An 18662-nucleotide genomic window follows, 5' to 3' on the forward strand; every position below is an offset into this window, starting at 1 on the left:
CATCCAATTATTCGACTTCGACACTTGTTAGTTTGGAGATGGACAAAGCCAGTACCACTGCAGATGGTTTCAAATATTGGCCGTGTCTTACCCAGATTTGCCTGGGCTCTGGTCCTCAGGGATGTCTTTACCTCAAACAAACCGGACATTAGGCTCTGGTTCTGAACGCCCGTCTGAAAAATCAAGTAGATTTTTCTCCTGCAATATTGGATCTGGGAGCAGATCTGTGTTCTGACATGAGCAAGAGAATGTTAACTCAAAAAACACCACCTCAGAAAAGGGGATTAACAGACAAAAAAAGAATAAACATATAACAAATATATGAACATGTACATATACTGCATATTCGCACACTAGGATGTTTGGGTGACCCCACAGTGTGAATAAAGTCAGTACTCATAAGAGTATAGTGACCCAGACACCGGCTATAAAGTGAGTACTTAACATCTTTCTGAGCGATTACAGCAACAGACCACTCAGACTAGATAGGGTCAGTATGTTATACCAATGTTATGTAATATTTTTTTACCTTATTTTGATATAATACGCCTACAAAACCACTAAAATCATATAGTGCACAGTACAATTAAGGCAGAAGTGTCGCTACAATACAAATTGCTATACTGTAGCAAATTGTAGCACAATCTGGTATAAAGCATTAGTACCAAACATACAAAACTGGAGAAAAAAAAAGTAAATAATGTACAGCTAGTCTAGATACCATATAAAGATATATAGTGCGCACACGCAATATAGGTAAGAGAGTTGGTACAATCTATATACAATACTGCAGCCAAGTTTAGATTTTATCTGATGCAGAGACAGGAGATCCCATTTACCTGCTGTTACTCAGCCGATGGCAGAGTGCAGCGTGATGGTCTGTTCACAACCTGAGGCGGCACTGACTGTTATTCCTTCAGAGGTGAGTGGGTGGTGGCAAGAGGTGGTAGTGATCAGAACATCCTCACACTGCTCCTGACATGCTACAGCCACAATAACTGTATGGATAACTATAGTAAATATATGCAGTTAAAAAACTAATTTAAAAAAAAAATAATAAAAAAAAAAGTATTTTTTTTTTTACATTTATTTGTTTTTTTAAAGTAGCTGTTGGGAGCAGCGCAAATAAAAAAAAAAAAGCCACCTACTCCAGTAAGGCACTCAAAAGCAAAGCTAAAAATAAAAATGAGGACTCTGGGTTCTCCAGAGGTCCTCACGGGGTGGTGGTCTAGGTGTACCTAACTTTAAAAAATATTACCTAGCGGCCCAACTCGCTCAATGTGTCTTATGAAATGGTCCTACCTCTGCTAGGGTCTGGGTGACATTGGAGGCTGAGAGTCTGGGGATGCTTACTCCTGCCTCCCCTTCTGTGGATTCCAAGAGCATGTCGCCCTAAAAAAGCTCTGTCTCATCCCATAATCTCCCTTTCTCTAGCTTTATGGGACTCATCCATCAGGCTCTATGGTCTCTCTCCGCTCCCATCACCAATAATCCCCCTATTTAATAACCCTGACTTCCCTCCAGGCCTACACCATTCCGCGTTCCTTCCATGGCACTCCCGAGGGATACGTTTTTCCTAAATGACATAACGCACAGTATATCATTTCCCCAGTTCGCGAACATCCAAGATATAATTGACCTGCCCACACGGATATTTTACCAATTCCTTCAAATTCGCAATTTTCACACCATCACCAAATTACGTTTTCACCCTTCTGCTCAACGGGAGGTTTCTGTCCTCCCTGAGCTCAACCTCTCAACACTCGAAACATTGTGCCTGCGCCAGGCATCGACATCAGGTCTTCTATCTAATATCTACTCTGAATTAATCACTCCCTCTACTCCTCCTCGAGACCCTCATGAGTTGGCATGGGAGCACGACCTGGGCACTCCCTTTTGATACGGAGGAATGGTTGGAAATTCGGGACAATGCTGCCTCCAGCTCAATTTGTGTTTGAATAAAGGAAAATGTTTACAAACTCCTCTTCCGGTGGTACTATGTTCCTACTCGACTATTATTATTATTATTATTATTATTAATTTTTATTTATAAGGCGCCACAAAGTGTCCGTAGCGCCGTACAGGGACAAACAAGTACAATACAAGATGGGACAGCACGGTACAGTAAACAATAAGCACAGTAACTCAGTAAGCTCAAAGCACAGCTAGAGAGAGGGGGAGGGAAGACCAGCAAGCGCTGGAGCCCAAGAGGAAGGGCACGAATGACGGGGAGACCCCCAGAGGGGTGGGGGGAAAGGTAGCTGGAGAGCAGTGTTAGAAGTGAAGGAAACAGGAGGAGAGATGGCCCTGCTCAAGGGAGCGTACAATCTAAGGGGAGGGGTAGACAGACAGAGAGACACAGATACAAAAGATACTGCCCGATTCCTCTGATATACGTTGGCGTCTATGCTCTGGCGCAGGCTCTTTCTTACACAAATGGTGGGACTGTCCGAAATTAATCCCCTTCTGGCGTCAAAATTAAATCTTTGATAGAAATGTTGATCCAAATTCCCTTATTTTTCCTTCTACCCCTCGGGTTTCCCATGGCTACTAGGCACCAAAATAAACTTGCTCGTCACATTATTTCAGTGGCCACATGCCAAATTGCTATTGACTGGAAGCAGGTTGCCCCCCCTTCATTTTCCGCTATAACTAATAGGATCTGGCAAACATATAGAATGGAATACGTGACTAGCATTATACGAAAAACGGGCAAATCTTTTAACAAGGTCTGGGACCCATGGTTGTCATAGTTCCAATACCGCTCTCCCTTTACTTAATCATACCCCCTACCCATTTGCAACCCCTCCCCCTCATGACTCACTGCTTTTGATTCAAGACTGGTCTCTCCCACACCTCCCCTTCTCCTCCATCACCTTTCTTCCTCTATTTCTTTCTTCTTCTTTCCTTTCTTCTCTTTTAAATATAAAAATATACCGGTCTTTATTTTAGAGAATCGGACTATTTTCTCTTCGACACTCGGAGAGCTCTGCTCCATTATGCTAAGTATTGATTATATTTTGTATGATATAACATGTATCCATATTGCATTGTTAATTCTTTATGACAGTCTAACACTTGGTTAAAAAAAAAAAAAAAGAAGAGGAAGTATTGCTAGAAGAGGTATAGAGGGAGAGTATGCAAACAAGTTTATAGCTTTTTAGGTGCCTTATTCAATACCACCATGGTTCATAATGCCCCTAAATAGGATGAAGGTGAAAATAAGAGCTGCTACAAATGTTTAATTCCACATATCAGTGGCTACAACAATGCTGTAAAGAAAGTGTGCATAAAACAGGTCTGCAGGTAGCCACAAGAGAATCAGGCCTGCCCAAATGTTGGCCCTGACTTACCTCAGATACCTTTAGTGAAATAACGTTTAGGATTCAAATTCTACAAAGAAAAAAATCATGCATTTTCCAAATTAAAAGAGGTCTTGTAGATGATTAAAGTGTAAACTGTAGACTGCATTGATGTGTTTTCAAACATGAATCAACAAGTAAGAGCTAGAGTGTATAAACTGAAAACAGGAAATCTCATTCAATTCTGCTTGGTCATGAAATTTAAAAGTAATCAATATACCACCATGTTAGTTGCTTTTAACTTTTGGCTAAATTCCTACAGAAATTAAGAAAACCTTAAGATAGCAATGAGTCCGATACCGAATATAAAAAATGTCACCTTATACTTATTATTCTAAATGGTTAAATTTGTTACGCAAAACGTTAGGGGTCTGAATTCTCCAACTAAAAGGAGACTAGCCCTAACTTAATTTCACAAGCTTCAGGACGACGTAGTGGCCCTGCAGGAAACACATTTTAGAGCCGCAGCTCCCCCCACTTTTCGAGATAACCATTATCTGACTTGTTTCACGGCAAATGGCCCATTAAAACGTAATGGTGTAGCCTTATTATTTAGTAGTAGAGTTACTTATGTGAATAAGTCTACCATACCAGATAAAGCGGGTAGGTACTGGATTCTAGTCGGGCTACTAGAAAACAAACAAGTGACCTTGGTTTCACTTTACGTTCCAAATTCCTGTCAGATTCCTTTTTTAAGAAGTGTTCCGGGAAATAGAGAAACACAAAGAGGGTAAATTGATTGTTATGGGGAACTTTAATATTGTGGCAGACCCTAGGCTAGATAGGTCCTCCCCTTCTTCATCTTCCCCATATAAGCCTTCCCTTCCCACTATACCAGGACCTTCACTAGCCTTTTCTAAGCGGATAGAGTTTGACCTGTATGATGTCTGTAGAACCTCGGAACCAAGTGGCAGAGATTACACATATTTTTCCTCTGTTCATAATTCATACTCCCGTATAGATCTTATGTTAACTGATAAGTGGACATTACAGGCCACTAAACAAATTAAAATTCTACCAATCTCTTGGTCTGACCATGCTCCAGTGTTGTGGACTTGGCATAGAGTAAGACCATACGAACCTCCTGGACCCTGGCGCATGCCAACACATCTATTGACACTTCTGGAAGCTAAATTAGACCTCAAGAATGCTCTCCATCAATATTGTCAAAACAATTCCCCGGAGGACACTAATATTTAAAATTTTTGGTGTGCTCTGAAGGCAGTTTTGAGGGGTGTGGCGATTCAGACAGGATCCCATTTAAAAAGAGCTAATGCACACCAACAAACTTAACTAGAATTAAAACTACAAGCCCTAGAATGCCAAAATAAGGAGCGCCCCTGTACGGAATTTAAGAAAAAACTGACACAGGTCCGAGGTCAACTCCAGAAATTGTTGATGGCCAAAACACAACAAGCTTTGCCTAAATTTAGGCAAAAATTTTATGTCACAGGGAACAGAGCAGGGAGGCTTTTGGCTAGAAAGTGTAGGGGTCAACGAGCTAAACATAGAATTAAACATCTAGTGGACGAAAATGGACAAAAAAATTTGTTACCCTAGAAGTATAGCCAATATGTTCGCTCAGTATTATGCTAAACGCTATAATTTGAAAAACGATAGCCTATCACATCAACAGTCTTTGGCAGACATAGATGGTTTTTTAAGTAGCTTGCATATCCCTAAAATAGACCCGAAGACTGTGGAATCCCTGACTGCCCCCTGGTCACAAGCTGAAATACAAATAGTTATTAAAATCCTACTAAGAGACAAAGCACCTGGGCCTGATGGCTATATCAATTTTTATGTTATATTCCAGGAAGATCTCCTCCCATTATTAGAACAACATTTTAACGCGGGTACGACACATGGGTCATTTCCCACTGAAATGTTTGAATCTCGAATCATGGCTATACCCAAACCGGGGAAGGACCCAGCATTGTGTCTCAACTAGAGAAGAGTGCTTAATATTATAGAATGGTTCTCAGAGGCCCGGTCTGAGCTGTTAGACCTATCCCTCGATGCCGAGAAGGCATTTGATAGATTACATTTGGGTTATATGGAGGAAGTCCTTCTCCAGTTTGGATTTCAGGGCGATTTCTTGAGGGCTATTTCGGCCTTATACTCTCACCCATCGGCTAGAGTGTTTAGCAACGGATTCCTGTGGGATAGATTCACGATTACAAACGGAACTCGACAGGGTTGTCCCTTATCTCCGCTGATATTTGTTCTGGCAATGGAACCCCTTACCATTTCCATTAGATCTTCGCCTGTTTCCTAGTGCCATTGTTAAAAATACTTTGCATAAAATATGTTCTGTTGCTGATGACGTTCTGCTCTTTGTAACTGATCCGGAGACTTCGCTGCCGACCCTTCATAATATTTTAGATACAAATAGCCGTGCTTCATATTATAAGCTAAACGCTACTAAATCAGAAGCTCTTCCAATAAACATTCCCCATTGGAGGGTCCAACGCCTAAAAACAACTTTCCAATACTCTTGGAAGACATCGGCACTGTAATATTTGGGTGTTCAAATCACTTCGTCATTTGATAATACAATTAACCTTAATTTTTCAAGTTTAATCCTTCAAATTTCAACTTTAAGTAAATCCTGGGTCTGCTGCGAGGTCTCCTGGTTGGGAAGGATCGCGGCCTTCAAGATGATGTTGCTTCCAAAAATTATGTACTTATTCCGTACTATCCCTGTTCGTATCCCCAAACAGCTATTAGATAAATTACATTCGGTTATGATATTATATGTTTGGAAGCACAAACCCCCATGAATAGCCAGCTCTCGGATGTATTTGCCTAAGCAACAGGGAGGTTTGGCGTTGGCAGACTTGTACAGATACCATGCAGCGGGTTTACTTTCTCAGCTTCGTGATTGGTCCCTTCCGACACACCAAAAACCATGGGTGGATTTGGAGAAAGCTCTTAACCCGCATTTTCCAGTGGCTGATTTGATCTGGGTTCCAAAAAATTGGCGCCCTGTGAATGCCCAATTACCAAAGAAAACTCGGGACACCCTGGTGGTGTGGAACAAAGTGTTAAAAGGCCAATTCTATGATTATGGTCCCGACAAAAAATATTTCTTTAGCTGCAGTGGCTAAATTAATCCCCAACTTAAATCTTAGCTTATGGATATCAAACGGTATTGCTTTATTTACTGATCTACTAGACGATCAGAGTCTACTATCTTTATAAAATCCCTGGGAGGAGAGATGAAATCTTTCCTTTATTTGTGTTAAATACCTGCAGCTCAGACACTGGTTTAATTCCCTTCCCAGACTACGCCTACCCATTACGACACCTCCACCCTTGCTGTTCACTAAACAAAAGGAGATAGAGCCAGCATTACCTTCTGGTACTGCTATACCCTCCCCTCTACATCAGAAAAGAAAAATAAGGTACAATTGCAGTGGGAATCTGACCTTCACTTAGAGATGGAAAGTGAGGAATGGGAAGCCATTTTTACAAATTCGTTCCGAATGTCCAAATGTATAAATCACACAGAAATGATGATAAAATTAATCAATAGATTATATCTCACCCCAACTAGACTTCATAAAATGTGGCCCTCCCAGTCAAAACATTGCTGGCGGCAATGTAATATACCGGGGGATTTGATGCATATATTCTGGAACTGTCCCCATATACAGTCGTTCTGGGTACAAATCTTCCATTTAGCCAATAAGGTTACTAGACAGAATCTCTGACCTACCCCGAAGGTCGCGTTACTGCAGCATTACCACCCCCACCCCCCCCCAGTTTCCATCACACACTAAATATGTCTTTAGTCATATTCTGATTGCCGCAAGAGCCTCCTTAGCTCAAGGTTGGAAGTCACCCCAGATACCCTTGATATGGAAAGTAGTGGCCAAGATGCAATTCAGCTTTGAAATGGAGACAATGGGGATGCCCTACTCCACTGCCCCCTCATCCCAGATAATGAAATGGTTCAGCTGGCATGTGTATGTTACTGAAGGAGAGGGAGCATCTACAGAGCGAAAAGATTCTAATTTCCTATCCGCATCACCTCCACTTAGTGAAGTTTCCCAATGTTCCCATTAGTAGTAGTTACTTTGTGCCCGCTTAATTAAGGTAAATCTCACAAACTCAGAAGGAACCAACTGGGTTTGTGCACAATGTGGTTTAGAAGCAGAATTGTATAATGTGGAGCCCTCCCACTATGTACCCCCTTTTACCCCTCTAACCCCTTCCCTTATTTGTTGTGTGTGCCCTTCCCTTACCCCCATGCCATTTTTTATTTTCTGTACCACATAATTTTTGAACAATCAACAATAAAATACTATTGAAGTTAAAAAAAAGTCACCTTGTTTTAATAAAAAAATGTCTACATAAATATCTTACAGGTATTATAATATTTTAAAGAATCGTACCTTGTCCCTTCTCAACGAAGATTACTTTGGACTCAGAGAGGATGTTGGATCCTGTGATAATCAACTCTGTTCCTCCTGTTACTGTGCAGCTACTAATGTTATATTTGTCCACCTGCGGTAACTCCTGAGCAGATCGCTGAGCTGACACCAGAGGAAAAATAAAAAGTTTGAAGAGCAAAACAAAAAAAGAAAAACAGACAGAAAAATATATCAAAAAACAGCAAAAGTCACAAAAATCATTGCAAGCATTCAAATGCGAAACATGACAATTGGCCAAGGCAGCTACTGCAATGGACACATTCCTTTTGAAATTTAGGTGGAGACAAGCTATGCCCTGACAGTATATAATGCAGCTGCTCCTCTTCCTCCGAGTCTTTGAGTAATTTCCAAAGCCGTTTCTTAAACTATGACAAATAGCTAGACCGCTATTCTTAATTTTCAGAGATTCAATCTCATCAGGCTCAGTACCAAGGGATTGGCGAATAGCAGATGTGGTGCCGTTGTTTAAAAAGGGGACGAGATCACAACCAGAGAATTATAGACCTGTAAGCCTGACATCAATAGTGGGGAAACTACTGGAAGGTATTTTAAGGGACAGTATTCAGGATTACTTGGTACGCAATAAAATTATTAGTGGGAATCAACATGGATTTGTGAGGGATAGGTCATGTCAAACCAATCTAATTAGTTTCTACGAGGAAGTTAGTGGGCACTTAGACCAGGGCAGGACAGTAGATGTGGTCTACTTAGATTTTGGAAAGGCCTTTGATACAGTGCCACACAAGAGGTTGGTTTACAAAATAAGGGAACTGGGTCTAGAAATCAAAATTTGTACTTGGATCGAAAACTGGTTAGAGAATAGGGAACAGAGAGTTGTGATAAATGGAACATTTTCTAATTGGTCAAAGGTCTTAAGTGGAGTACCTCAAGGTTCCGTGCTGGGACCACTCCTTTTTAATATATTTATTAAAGACCTTGGTGATGGTTTACAGAGAAAAGTTTCTATTTTTGCAGATGACACTAAACTCTGTAAGGTAATAAAATCAGAGCAAGATGTAGCTTCTCTACAGAGGGACTTAAAAAAACTGGAGGATTGGGCGGCTAAATGGAATATGAGGTTTAACACAGATAAATGTAAGGTTATGCATTCAGGGATCAAAATCAAGAACGCAATCTATTAATTAAATGGAATTAATTTGGGAGAATCTATAATGGAAAAGGATTTGGGAGTGCTCGTAGACAGTAGACTTAGCAATAGTGCTCAATGTCAAGCAGCAGCGGCAAGGGCAAACAAAGTATTGGCATGCATAAAAAGGGGCATAGATGCAAGGGAAGACAGTGTAATTTTGCCACTGTATAAATCGTTGGTAAGACCTCATCTTGAATATGCAGTACAGTTCTGGGCACCACTCTATAAAAAAGATAATTTGGAACTAGAAAGGGTTCAGAGAAGGGCGACAAAATTGATAAAGGGTATGGAGTCATTAAGTTATGAGGAAAGGTTAGCCAGTTTAGGCATGTTTACTTTAGAAAAGAGGCGTCTAAGGGGAGATATGATTACTATGTACAAATACATTAGGGGTCAATACGGAGAGCTTTCATGGGAACTTTTTACCCCAAGGACCATACACAGGACACGTGGTCATCCCCTAAGGTTAGAGGAGAGGAAATTTCACAACCAGCAAAGGAAGGGGTTCTTTACAGTAAGGGCAGTCAAGATATGGAATTCATTGCCAGGGAAGGTTGTGATGGCAGATTCAATAGATATGTTTAAGAAAGGGTTAGACAAATTTTTAGCGGAAAGGTGTATCCAGGGATACGACCGTTAATTTAAAATAAAGGATAGTAGTGGATATAGGGTAAAAATTGGATTGCAATATTGAGTCTGGGGGGATTTTCAAAATTGAAACAGATGGGCGGTTGCTTACTCTGGATTCATTTCAAATATAAGTGCAGGATCGCAAGAGATCCAAAATAGGTTGAACTTGATGGACTGGTGTCTTTTTTCAACCTCATCAACTATGTTACTATGTTACATCTAAAAGTGCATTCTCCACAATGTATATATTATTAAAGTAGAGGGTGAAGCACTGATAATATGAATTCTGAGGTCTTGCACATTCTGTTTAGTTTGTGCATTGTATGTGCAAGACCTCAGAATTCATATTATCAGTGCTTACCCTGCTACTTCAATATCATATACATTGTGGAAAATCCTCTGGCTGAAGAGAATCCACACCACCCAACAATGCGATTTGGACTGTAAACTGTTAAATCTCAGGGCGACACTGAAGTGTCCATACTTCACCAAGTGGAACAGAGCGCAAGGTGCTGCATCAACTTAGCGTGGGGAATGATGCGAGTATACGTTTATATGGTAATTTAACCATGCTGTGCAGAAACATAATTAAGATTGCTACTATCTGGCTCCTGTAGTTATAGTCATTGGACAGTGCCGTTTTTAGCAAACTGAAGTGAAACTAAACAGAGACTGTTTTATTTCTGAATATACCATCAGACCAGGTCATATTTACTGCACGCCATTCCAGTAATCAACACTTTATTTATATGGTTCATGCAATTGTGTTTCTTTTATTAAGGTGTTTAAATCGAAATTTATCTGTTTATATTAATTTTTAAGAATAAATAATTTATGGTTTATTATGAATGGGAATGCGATTTTTACTTAATACTCATTACGAGCGCAGTCACTATACACTTTATACATTCAAAACAAACGTTTTTTCACCTGTGCTTATTCTTTATTACTTACACATCTTGATGTATCAGGAAATTTCTCTAATTAGGTAGGTCAGTAAAAATGGTAGACAAGAAAACATACAAAGGAAGAGGAGGAGCTGCATTATGTACTGTCTGGTGGGGTTTTTGCTTACCCGGTGTATACCTAATCTAAAAAGGAAACTTACCCAACGTAGTGGCTGCTATGGAGGATTGAAGCGGAAATGTATGTTTATCTATAAATCACACAATAACTAAACAAAACCCAACATACAGAAAAAAAAAATCAAACAGTACCAACATAAAACATAAAATATTTTTTCCTTGATTGTGCAGTAGTTTGTCAAGCGTATGTAATACTTACAACATTCAATTGGTATGGAAGCAGTTTGTAAAGACAAGACCTTCCCACTAGGTTGGGGTATGTGCACTCTGAACACCAGACGAACACGTGTATTCTTCCTACCAATGTCAGTCTCTCCTTTTCGCAGTTCAATGTCAGAATTCCGCAACTTTAGAATACCAGCACAATCAATACTGTAATACAAGCAAGATACAAGGTGGAGGGGTTATTTCAAGTTATATAATTTTTAATCATATCTATATGCACATACTGCAAGCACCATAATGCACATGGACAACATGAATGCTACTAGTGCCACATAGTGTTGGCCACCTAATGAAATAAATTGATAGTACTCAAGTTAAATAAATTCATCTTGCCCCCTTTATAATAAAAAATGAACAGTGCACCCTTAAGATAAAATAATAAAGGGGTACTGCTCAATATTTTCCTTATCTTTTTTTTTTTCTGTTTATTATAGTACCCCTGCATTATTAACCACTTCAGTTCAAAAAGGTTCCAACAATACTTTGAATTAGGGAAGTCCCTTCCTTCAAATGAGATGCTTCTCTTATTAGTTATTTTTTGGTGATCGTGTAGGATTATCACACAATATCCCCTACATTCCAGAAATAATTTAGATGGGGCAGCACGTGGCTAAGTGGTTAGCATTTCTGCCTTTACAGCACTGGGGTCATGAGTTCAATTCCTGACCATGGCCTTATCTGTGTGGAGTTTGTATGTTCTCCCAGTGTTTGCGTGGGTTTCCTCCTGGTGCTCCGGTTTACTCCCACACTCCAAAAACATACTAGTAGGTTAATTGACTGCTATCAAAATTGACCCTAATCTCTCTCTCTCTGTCTGTGTGTATGTATGTTAGGGAATTTAGACTGTAAGCTCCAATGGGGCAGGGACTGATGTGAATGAGTTCTCTGTACAGCGCAGCGGAATCAGTGGCGCTATATATATGTTGATGATGATGATGATGTTGAGGAATGGGAACAAGGGCATAAATCTCCTCAAGCCTGACTTTAAAACGATCAAGCAACCCTAATTTGAAAGAGGGGAGTCCCGTACGTCAATCGATACGGTCCTTTAGTAGTTATTGTTTTTGATCACAAGGCAATAAACGCCTTACACTACAGAAAACTATTAAGGCACCCAGGATGGGGGAGAACTTACAATGCACATATTTGCACCATCCTGGCACCTAGAAATTCAGCAAAACTTTTGTTGGAACTACAGGGGTGTCCTTTTCAAAATTAGGTGCCCCTTAGTAGTTCTTGTCTTGTAAGCAGCAGGCAATAACACCCTACACTACAGAAAGCATTTTGTCTAGAGAAAGGGGGATACAGTGGTCATATCTTCCCCCATCCTGGCTTCAATAAACTCAGGGGTATGCAGATATGGTAGGTTTTCTACTTTTCAAAATGGTAAGTCTGGTTTGGCTACTCATTATTCCTACACCTTTTGCATTTCGTTGATACTGCAAAAAGGCAAAAAAAAAAAAAAAAAAAAAGAGTGCATTATTGTTTAAGTGCAGATGTTATTATGAGAACTTAGAATTTTGCATTTTGCCTTTTTGAAAGGCGGACTAATGTCAACATAAGAACCACACAATACTTTAGTTCAAAGTATGTGCTTTTAGTTCAAACACCCTCCCATTTCAATGTAAAAAAAACAAACCACAACATTTTTTTGCCCATTTTATTGCAAAGAATTAATCTCCAGTGAAATAGTCTGCTTAATGGACAAGCAGCCAATCAGGAGCAGCCCAATATCCATGCAGGCTCATTGGAGATCGACTCATTTCACGTCTGGTGTTTCTCGTGTTCACTTGAACTGTTCAATGCACTCAGTTTTTTTTCTCCTTCCTTTCTTATAAACTCATATGGATTATGTCAGAAAAAGAAGTAACGATTATAGGGATAAGTATTTATAAAGGGACCCAAACATTGGATTCAAAATTATCAGAGCAATAATAGATTACGGAGACCTGACTAGACTAAAACGCAACCCCTATTTTGGAAGCTGCATTCCCGGCAAATAATTTGGCTCAAGACATGCCCACAGGGGAGATGGAGTGGCAATTTGCTTTAAAATAAAAAAAAAACAAAAAAAAAAAAACATACATTTAAACTTAGGGACTACTCATTATAAATAACTTGGTAATTTGATTGTATTGTTGCCTGGAGTTCTACAGGTTTGGGGTTTCAGAGTCCTTCTGATCTACCGTCCCCCTGGAGATGGGAACATATTGCTGCAATAAATTGCAGACATGGTTACTGGTCTAATCACGGATCAAATAGAACTTATTGTGGGGCATTTCAATCCAAGGGTTGATGAACACTCATACCTTGGTCAACAGAATGAATGGGCAACAAACAAAATATTCCCTCTGCTACACACAACAGTAGTCACACACACACACTTTATCTTGTTTTACTGAATGGGTTAGAAGTCTCTGGTATAATGAGAAACCCACCCCGTCAGACCACCACCCTATTTGTTTCTCTGTTATAACCCTCAAAAAGAGGATTTATATACTTACTTTAAATCCGTTTCTCTGATTCCGTCTGGGGGACACTGCTTACCATGGGTTGTGTAGGGGAGCACGGGAGTTGGCACCTAGCTAATCTTTAGCACTGCTGACAGACCCCTCCCCTCCCCAAACCCCCGGCTCTTCCTCTTCCTCCTCAGTTAATTCAAAAAGCCCCAAGGAGATAGGTCAATCAACCAAGAGCACACAGAGGAAAGGCAGAAAGGAGGGATCGCAGTGTCCCCCAGACAGAATCAGAGAAACGGATTTAACGTAAGTATATCCTCTTTTCTCTTTCATTCAGTCTGGGGGACACTGCTTACCATGGGGACGTTCTAAAGCAGCCCCCTAAGGGTGGAACCGCTCTGAAAACCCTGCTCGTAGAGCACTACGAGCGAAATCTGCATCTGCGGATGCGAATAGATTATTTTGATAGAATTTGGTAAATGTGTGGACAGAAGACCAGGTGGCTGCCCTGCATAGCTGGTCAGCAGAAGCCCCATTTCTTGCTGCCCATGACGCCCCTATCGATCTGGTGGAATGGGCCGTAAGTCTCTCAGGCACAGGCAGGTCAGCTGTCATGTAAGCCTGCCTAATAGTTGCCGTAATCCATCTTGCAATGGACTGTTTAGAGGCTGGCCAGCCTCTTTTGTTCGAATCATATAGGACAAACAGAATCGGTTCGTCTTATTTGAGATGTTCTTTTGACATAAATATGGATAGCCCTGACCACATCTAACTTTTTCATAGACTGCCGATCAGAGTGAGCAGTAGATGAAAAAACTGGAACTACAATTTCCTGGTTCAAATGAAAGGAGGACACCACTTTTGGAGCAAAAGAGGGAAGTGTTCTCAAAACCGCTCTGTCCTCATGAAAAATCAGATATGGTTCCCGGCAAGACAGAGCTCCCAATTCAGATACCCTCCGTGCCGATGCAATTGTCAAAAGAAAAACAACCTTCCAGGTCAAACACCTAAAATCTGCTTCAGGTAAAGGTTCAAAGGGAGGCCCTTTAAGCATGTCCAGTACCAGGTTAAGATCCCATGGTGCTGTAGGTGGAACATAGGGAGGTTGAATATGTAAGACTCCCTGAAGAAAAGTCTTGATATCTGGCAAATCCGCTAATTTCCGATGAAAAAAAGACTGACAGTGCCGATACCTGAACCCTTAGGGAACCTAAACGAAGACCTGCTTCCAGCCCATGCTGAAGAAAGGCCAATAAGCGAGGGAGACGGAAAGAAGACGTGTGATATGACCTATTTTCACACCATCTGATATAGGCTCTCCAAATCCGCTGATAGATGCGAGCCAAAACTGGTTTTCGAGCTTGCATCATAGTGTTAACTATGCTGGAGGAAAAACCCCTAGCCCTTCAGAGGCTGGCTTCAACAGCCATGCCGTTAAACTGAGCTGAGGTAAATTCTGGTGACGGAAGGGACCCTGAAGAAGGAGGTAGACTCGTGACGGAAGACGAAATCCCTATCCTATCGCCATAGAGATTATGTCTGCGTACCACACACGACGTGGCCATGAGGGAGCTATTAGCACGCGAGGAAGCATGGGAATCAGAGGAAACAGGTATCCCAACCTGAGCTCCCATGACGTCATTACGTCCACTTCCACCGCTAAGGGATCTCTTGCCCTTGCGCAAAACCTGTGAACCTTCTTGTTGTGTCTGGAGGCCCTGAGATCTATATCCGGAAGACCCCACCTCTGAACTAGAGACTGAAACACTTCCGGATGGAGTGACCAGGCCCCCGGCATCATTTGATTTCGACTTAGGTAGTCGGCCTCCCAATTCCTTATTCTTGGAATAAATACTGCCGAAATTGCGGGAACATACTGTTCTGTCCAACAAAAAATCTGAGCTGCAATTTTCATCGCGGCTGCACTCCTGGTTCCTCCCTGACTGTTGACATGTGGCATTGTCAGACTGAATTCTGACAGGGTGGCCCTAAAGGAGGGACTGGGCCCCCCGAAGGGCTAAAAGCATTGCCTACAACTCTAACCCATTTATTGGTAAGGCTGATTCCTGAACCGACCAAGGTCCCTGGAGCCAGAGATGCAAGATTACCGCACCCCAACCTCTCTGGTAATGGGAGGACCCCACTGTGAATCTTAGGCTGCAGATGACTCTTTGTGAAAGAAGAGAGACGACACAAACCTGTATTGCCTGACTTCTTGATCGCTCTCGGGGTAGCGGTGTTACAAAGAAACAATGTGGTACCTGACCCAGCAGGTCTATCATGTATTCCTTTGCTATAATACCCCGAATCCAAGTGCCTTGGGATGACGCTGCCTACTGTTCCCAAACAGAGACAGACGTCTCCCCCTCCCCCCCCCCGGAGCCACCTCTGGCAGAGTAGAGTGGTCGTCAGGACGCAGGCTTCTCCTGTGTCCTAGAGGCCTGGCGCCTAGCCGCAAACAAAGAGAAGGCTATTCTCTCTTAGGAAGGCTATTCTCTATTCAGGAGGGATAGAGTAAGTACAAGGGGAGGAGGAGTATGTCTTTATATTAAGCCAGAATTAAAACCAAGTATTCAGGAAGTTATATACGAGATAATTGGTGATAATATAGAGGCATTGTGGGTGGAAATATCCAGCGGAGGAAAAAGTTCAGAGAAGTTTCTGATAGGGATATGCTATAAACCGCCAGATATTAGTACGATTGAGGAAGCCCAACTTCTACAGCAAATTGAAAAGACTACACAACTAGGTCAAATTTTAATTATCCGGACATTGATTGGAGTACTGAGACCTGCGGTACAGCTAGGGGAAATAGGTTTCTGAGCACGCTAAAAGACCATTACATGTCCCAATTAGTAGAGGAACCAACTAGGAACCGGACTATACTGGACCTAGTAATAACAAACAATGTAGACGTAATATCAAATATTCAAGTAAAGGAGCACTTGGGAAACAGTGATCATAATATGGTCTCATTTGAAATTAGTTTCCAGAAGCAACGGTATAAGGGATCAACTAGGACTTTAAACTTTAAAAAGGCAAATTTTAATATGCTAAAGGAGTCTATAAAGAGCATAGACTGGGACAAAGCTTTTGAAGGAAAAAATACGGAAGAAATGTGGGCTGTCTTTAAAATGTTGTTGGAAACATACACGTATTAGTTCATTCCTATGGGAAATAAATGTAAAAGAATTAAGTCTAAACCAATGTGGCTAAATAAAAAGGTAAGGGAAGAAATGCAAAGGAGGAAGTCAGAAGGGTCTGAGGAGTCCTTTCGTAGGTACAAGGAATGTAATAAAACATGCAAAAAGGAAATTAGATTGGCTAAATTAGAAAATGAAAGGCACGTTGCAAAAGAAAGTAAGACAAACCCCAAAAAGTTTTTTAAGTATATAAATGGCAAAAGGATTAAAAAAGATAATATAGGATCCCTAAGAAGTGAGATGGGTGAATTGATAAATGATACTAAGGAAAAAGCAGAGATATTAAACACGTTCTTTTCTTCAGTATTTACCAGAGAGGAACAAATGGCAGGAGTAATACATAAAAATGGAAATGAAACCATGCCATTAATTAATACTTGGTTGTCAGAGGAAGAAGTCCAAAGGCGACTGAAGAATATTAAGATAAATAAAGCTCCAGGTCCAGATGGCATACACCCAAGGGTCCTTATGGAGTTAAACTCGGAAATAGCTAGACCGCTATTCTTAATTTTCAGAGATTCAATCTCATCAGGCTCAGTACCAAGGGATTGGCGAATAGCAGATGTGGTGCCGTTGTTTAAAAAGGGGACGAGATCACAACCAGAGAATTATAGACCTGTAAGCCTGACATCAATAGTGGGGAAACTACTGGAAGGTATTTTAAGGGACAGTATTCAGGATTACTTGGTACGCAATAAAATTATTAGTGGGAATCAACATGGATTTGTGAGGGATAGGTCATGTCAAACCAATCTAATTAGTTTCTACGAGGAAGTTAGTTGGAACTTAGACCAGGGCAGGACAGTAGATGTGGTCTACTTAGATTTTGGAAAGGCCTTTGATACAGTGCCACACAAGAGGTTGGTTTACAAAATAAGGGAACTGGGTCTAGAAATCAAAATTTGTACTTGGATCGAAAACTGGTTAGAGAATAGGGAACAGAGAGTTGTGATAAACTGAACATTTTCTAATTGGTCAAAAGTCTTAAGTGGAGTACCTCAAGGTTCCGTGCTGGGACCACTCCTTTTTAATATATTTATTAATGACCTTGGTGGTGGTTTAGAGAGTAAAGTTTCTATTTTTGCAGATGACACTAAACTCTAAGGTAATAAAATCAGAGCAAGATGTAGCTTCTCTACAGAGGGACTTAAAAAACTGGAGGATTGGGCGGCCAAATTGAATATGAGGTTTAACACAGATAAATGTAAGGTTATGCATTCAGGGATCAAAAACAAAAACGCAATCTATAAATTAAATGGAATTAATTTAGGAGAATCTATAATGGAAAAGGATTTGGGAGTGCTCGTAGACAGTAGACTTAGCAATAGTGCTCAATGTCAAGCAGCAGCTGCAAGGGCAAACAAAGTATTGGCATGCATAAAAAGGGGCATAGATGCAAGGGAAGACAGTGTAATTTTGCCACTGTATAAATCGTTGGTAAGACCTCATCTTGAATATGCAGTACAGTTCTGGGCACCACTCTATAAAAAAGATAATTTGGAACTAGAAAGGGTTCAGAGAAGGGCGACAAAATTGATAAAGGGTATGGAGTCATTAAGTTATGAGGAAAGGTTAGCCAGTTTAGGCATGTTTACTTTAGAAAAGAGGCGTCTAAGGGGAGATATGATTACTATGTACAAATACATTAGGGGTCAATACGGAGAGCTTTCATGGGAACTTTTTACCCCAAGGACCATACACAGGACACGTGGTCATCCCCTAAGGTTAGAGGAGAGGAAATTTCACAACCAGCAAAGGAAGGGGTTCTTTACAGTAAGGGCAGTCAATATATGGAATTCATTGCCAGGCAAGGTTGTGATGGCAGATTCAATAGATACGTTTAAGAAAGGGTTAGACAAATTTTTAGCGGAAAGGTGTATCCAGGGATACGACCGTTAATTTAAAATAAAGGATAGTAGTGGATATAGGGTAAAAATTGGATTGCAATATTGAGTCTGGGGGGATTTTCAAAATTGAAACAGATTGGCGGTTGCTTACTCTGGATTAATTTCAAATATAAGTGCAGGATCGCAGGAGATCCAAAATAGGTTGAACTTGATGGACTGGTGTCTTTTTTCAACCTCATCAACTATGTTACTATGTTATCTA

At 40.8% G+C, this 18662-nt stretch overlaps 1 protein-coding gene across 1 annotated transcript in view; it reads right to left on the reverse strand.

Moving 5' to 3' along the window:
* NFATC3 (nuclear factor of activated T cells 3) overlaps positions 1-18662 on the reverse strand; it is a 200332-nt gene that overhangs the window by 93600 nt on the left and 88070 nt on the right. The window contains exons 5-6 of the mRNA XM_075188817.1: positions 10866-11038; positions 7763-7903 (exon numbers count right to left, since the gene is read on the reverse strand). Coding sequence (XP_075044918.1) covers positions 7763-7903; positions 10866-11038 — 314 coding nt within the window. The remainder of the gene's footprint in view (positions 1-7762; positions 7904-10865; positions 11039-18662) is intronic.

Source organism: Mixophyes fleayi, chromosome 10, assembly GCF_038048845.1.
Source record: "Mixophyes fleayi isolate aMixFle1 chromosome 10, aMixFle1.hap1, whole genome shotgun sequence".
Classification (NCBI taxonomy): Eukaryota; Metazoa; Chordata; class Amphibia; order Anura; family Limnodynastidae; genus Mixophyes; species Mixophyes fleayi.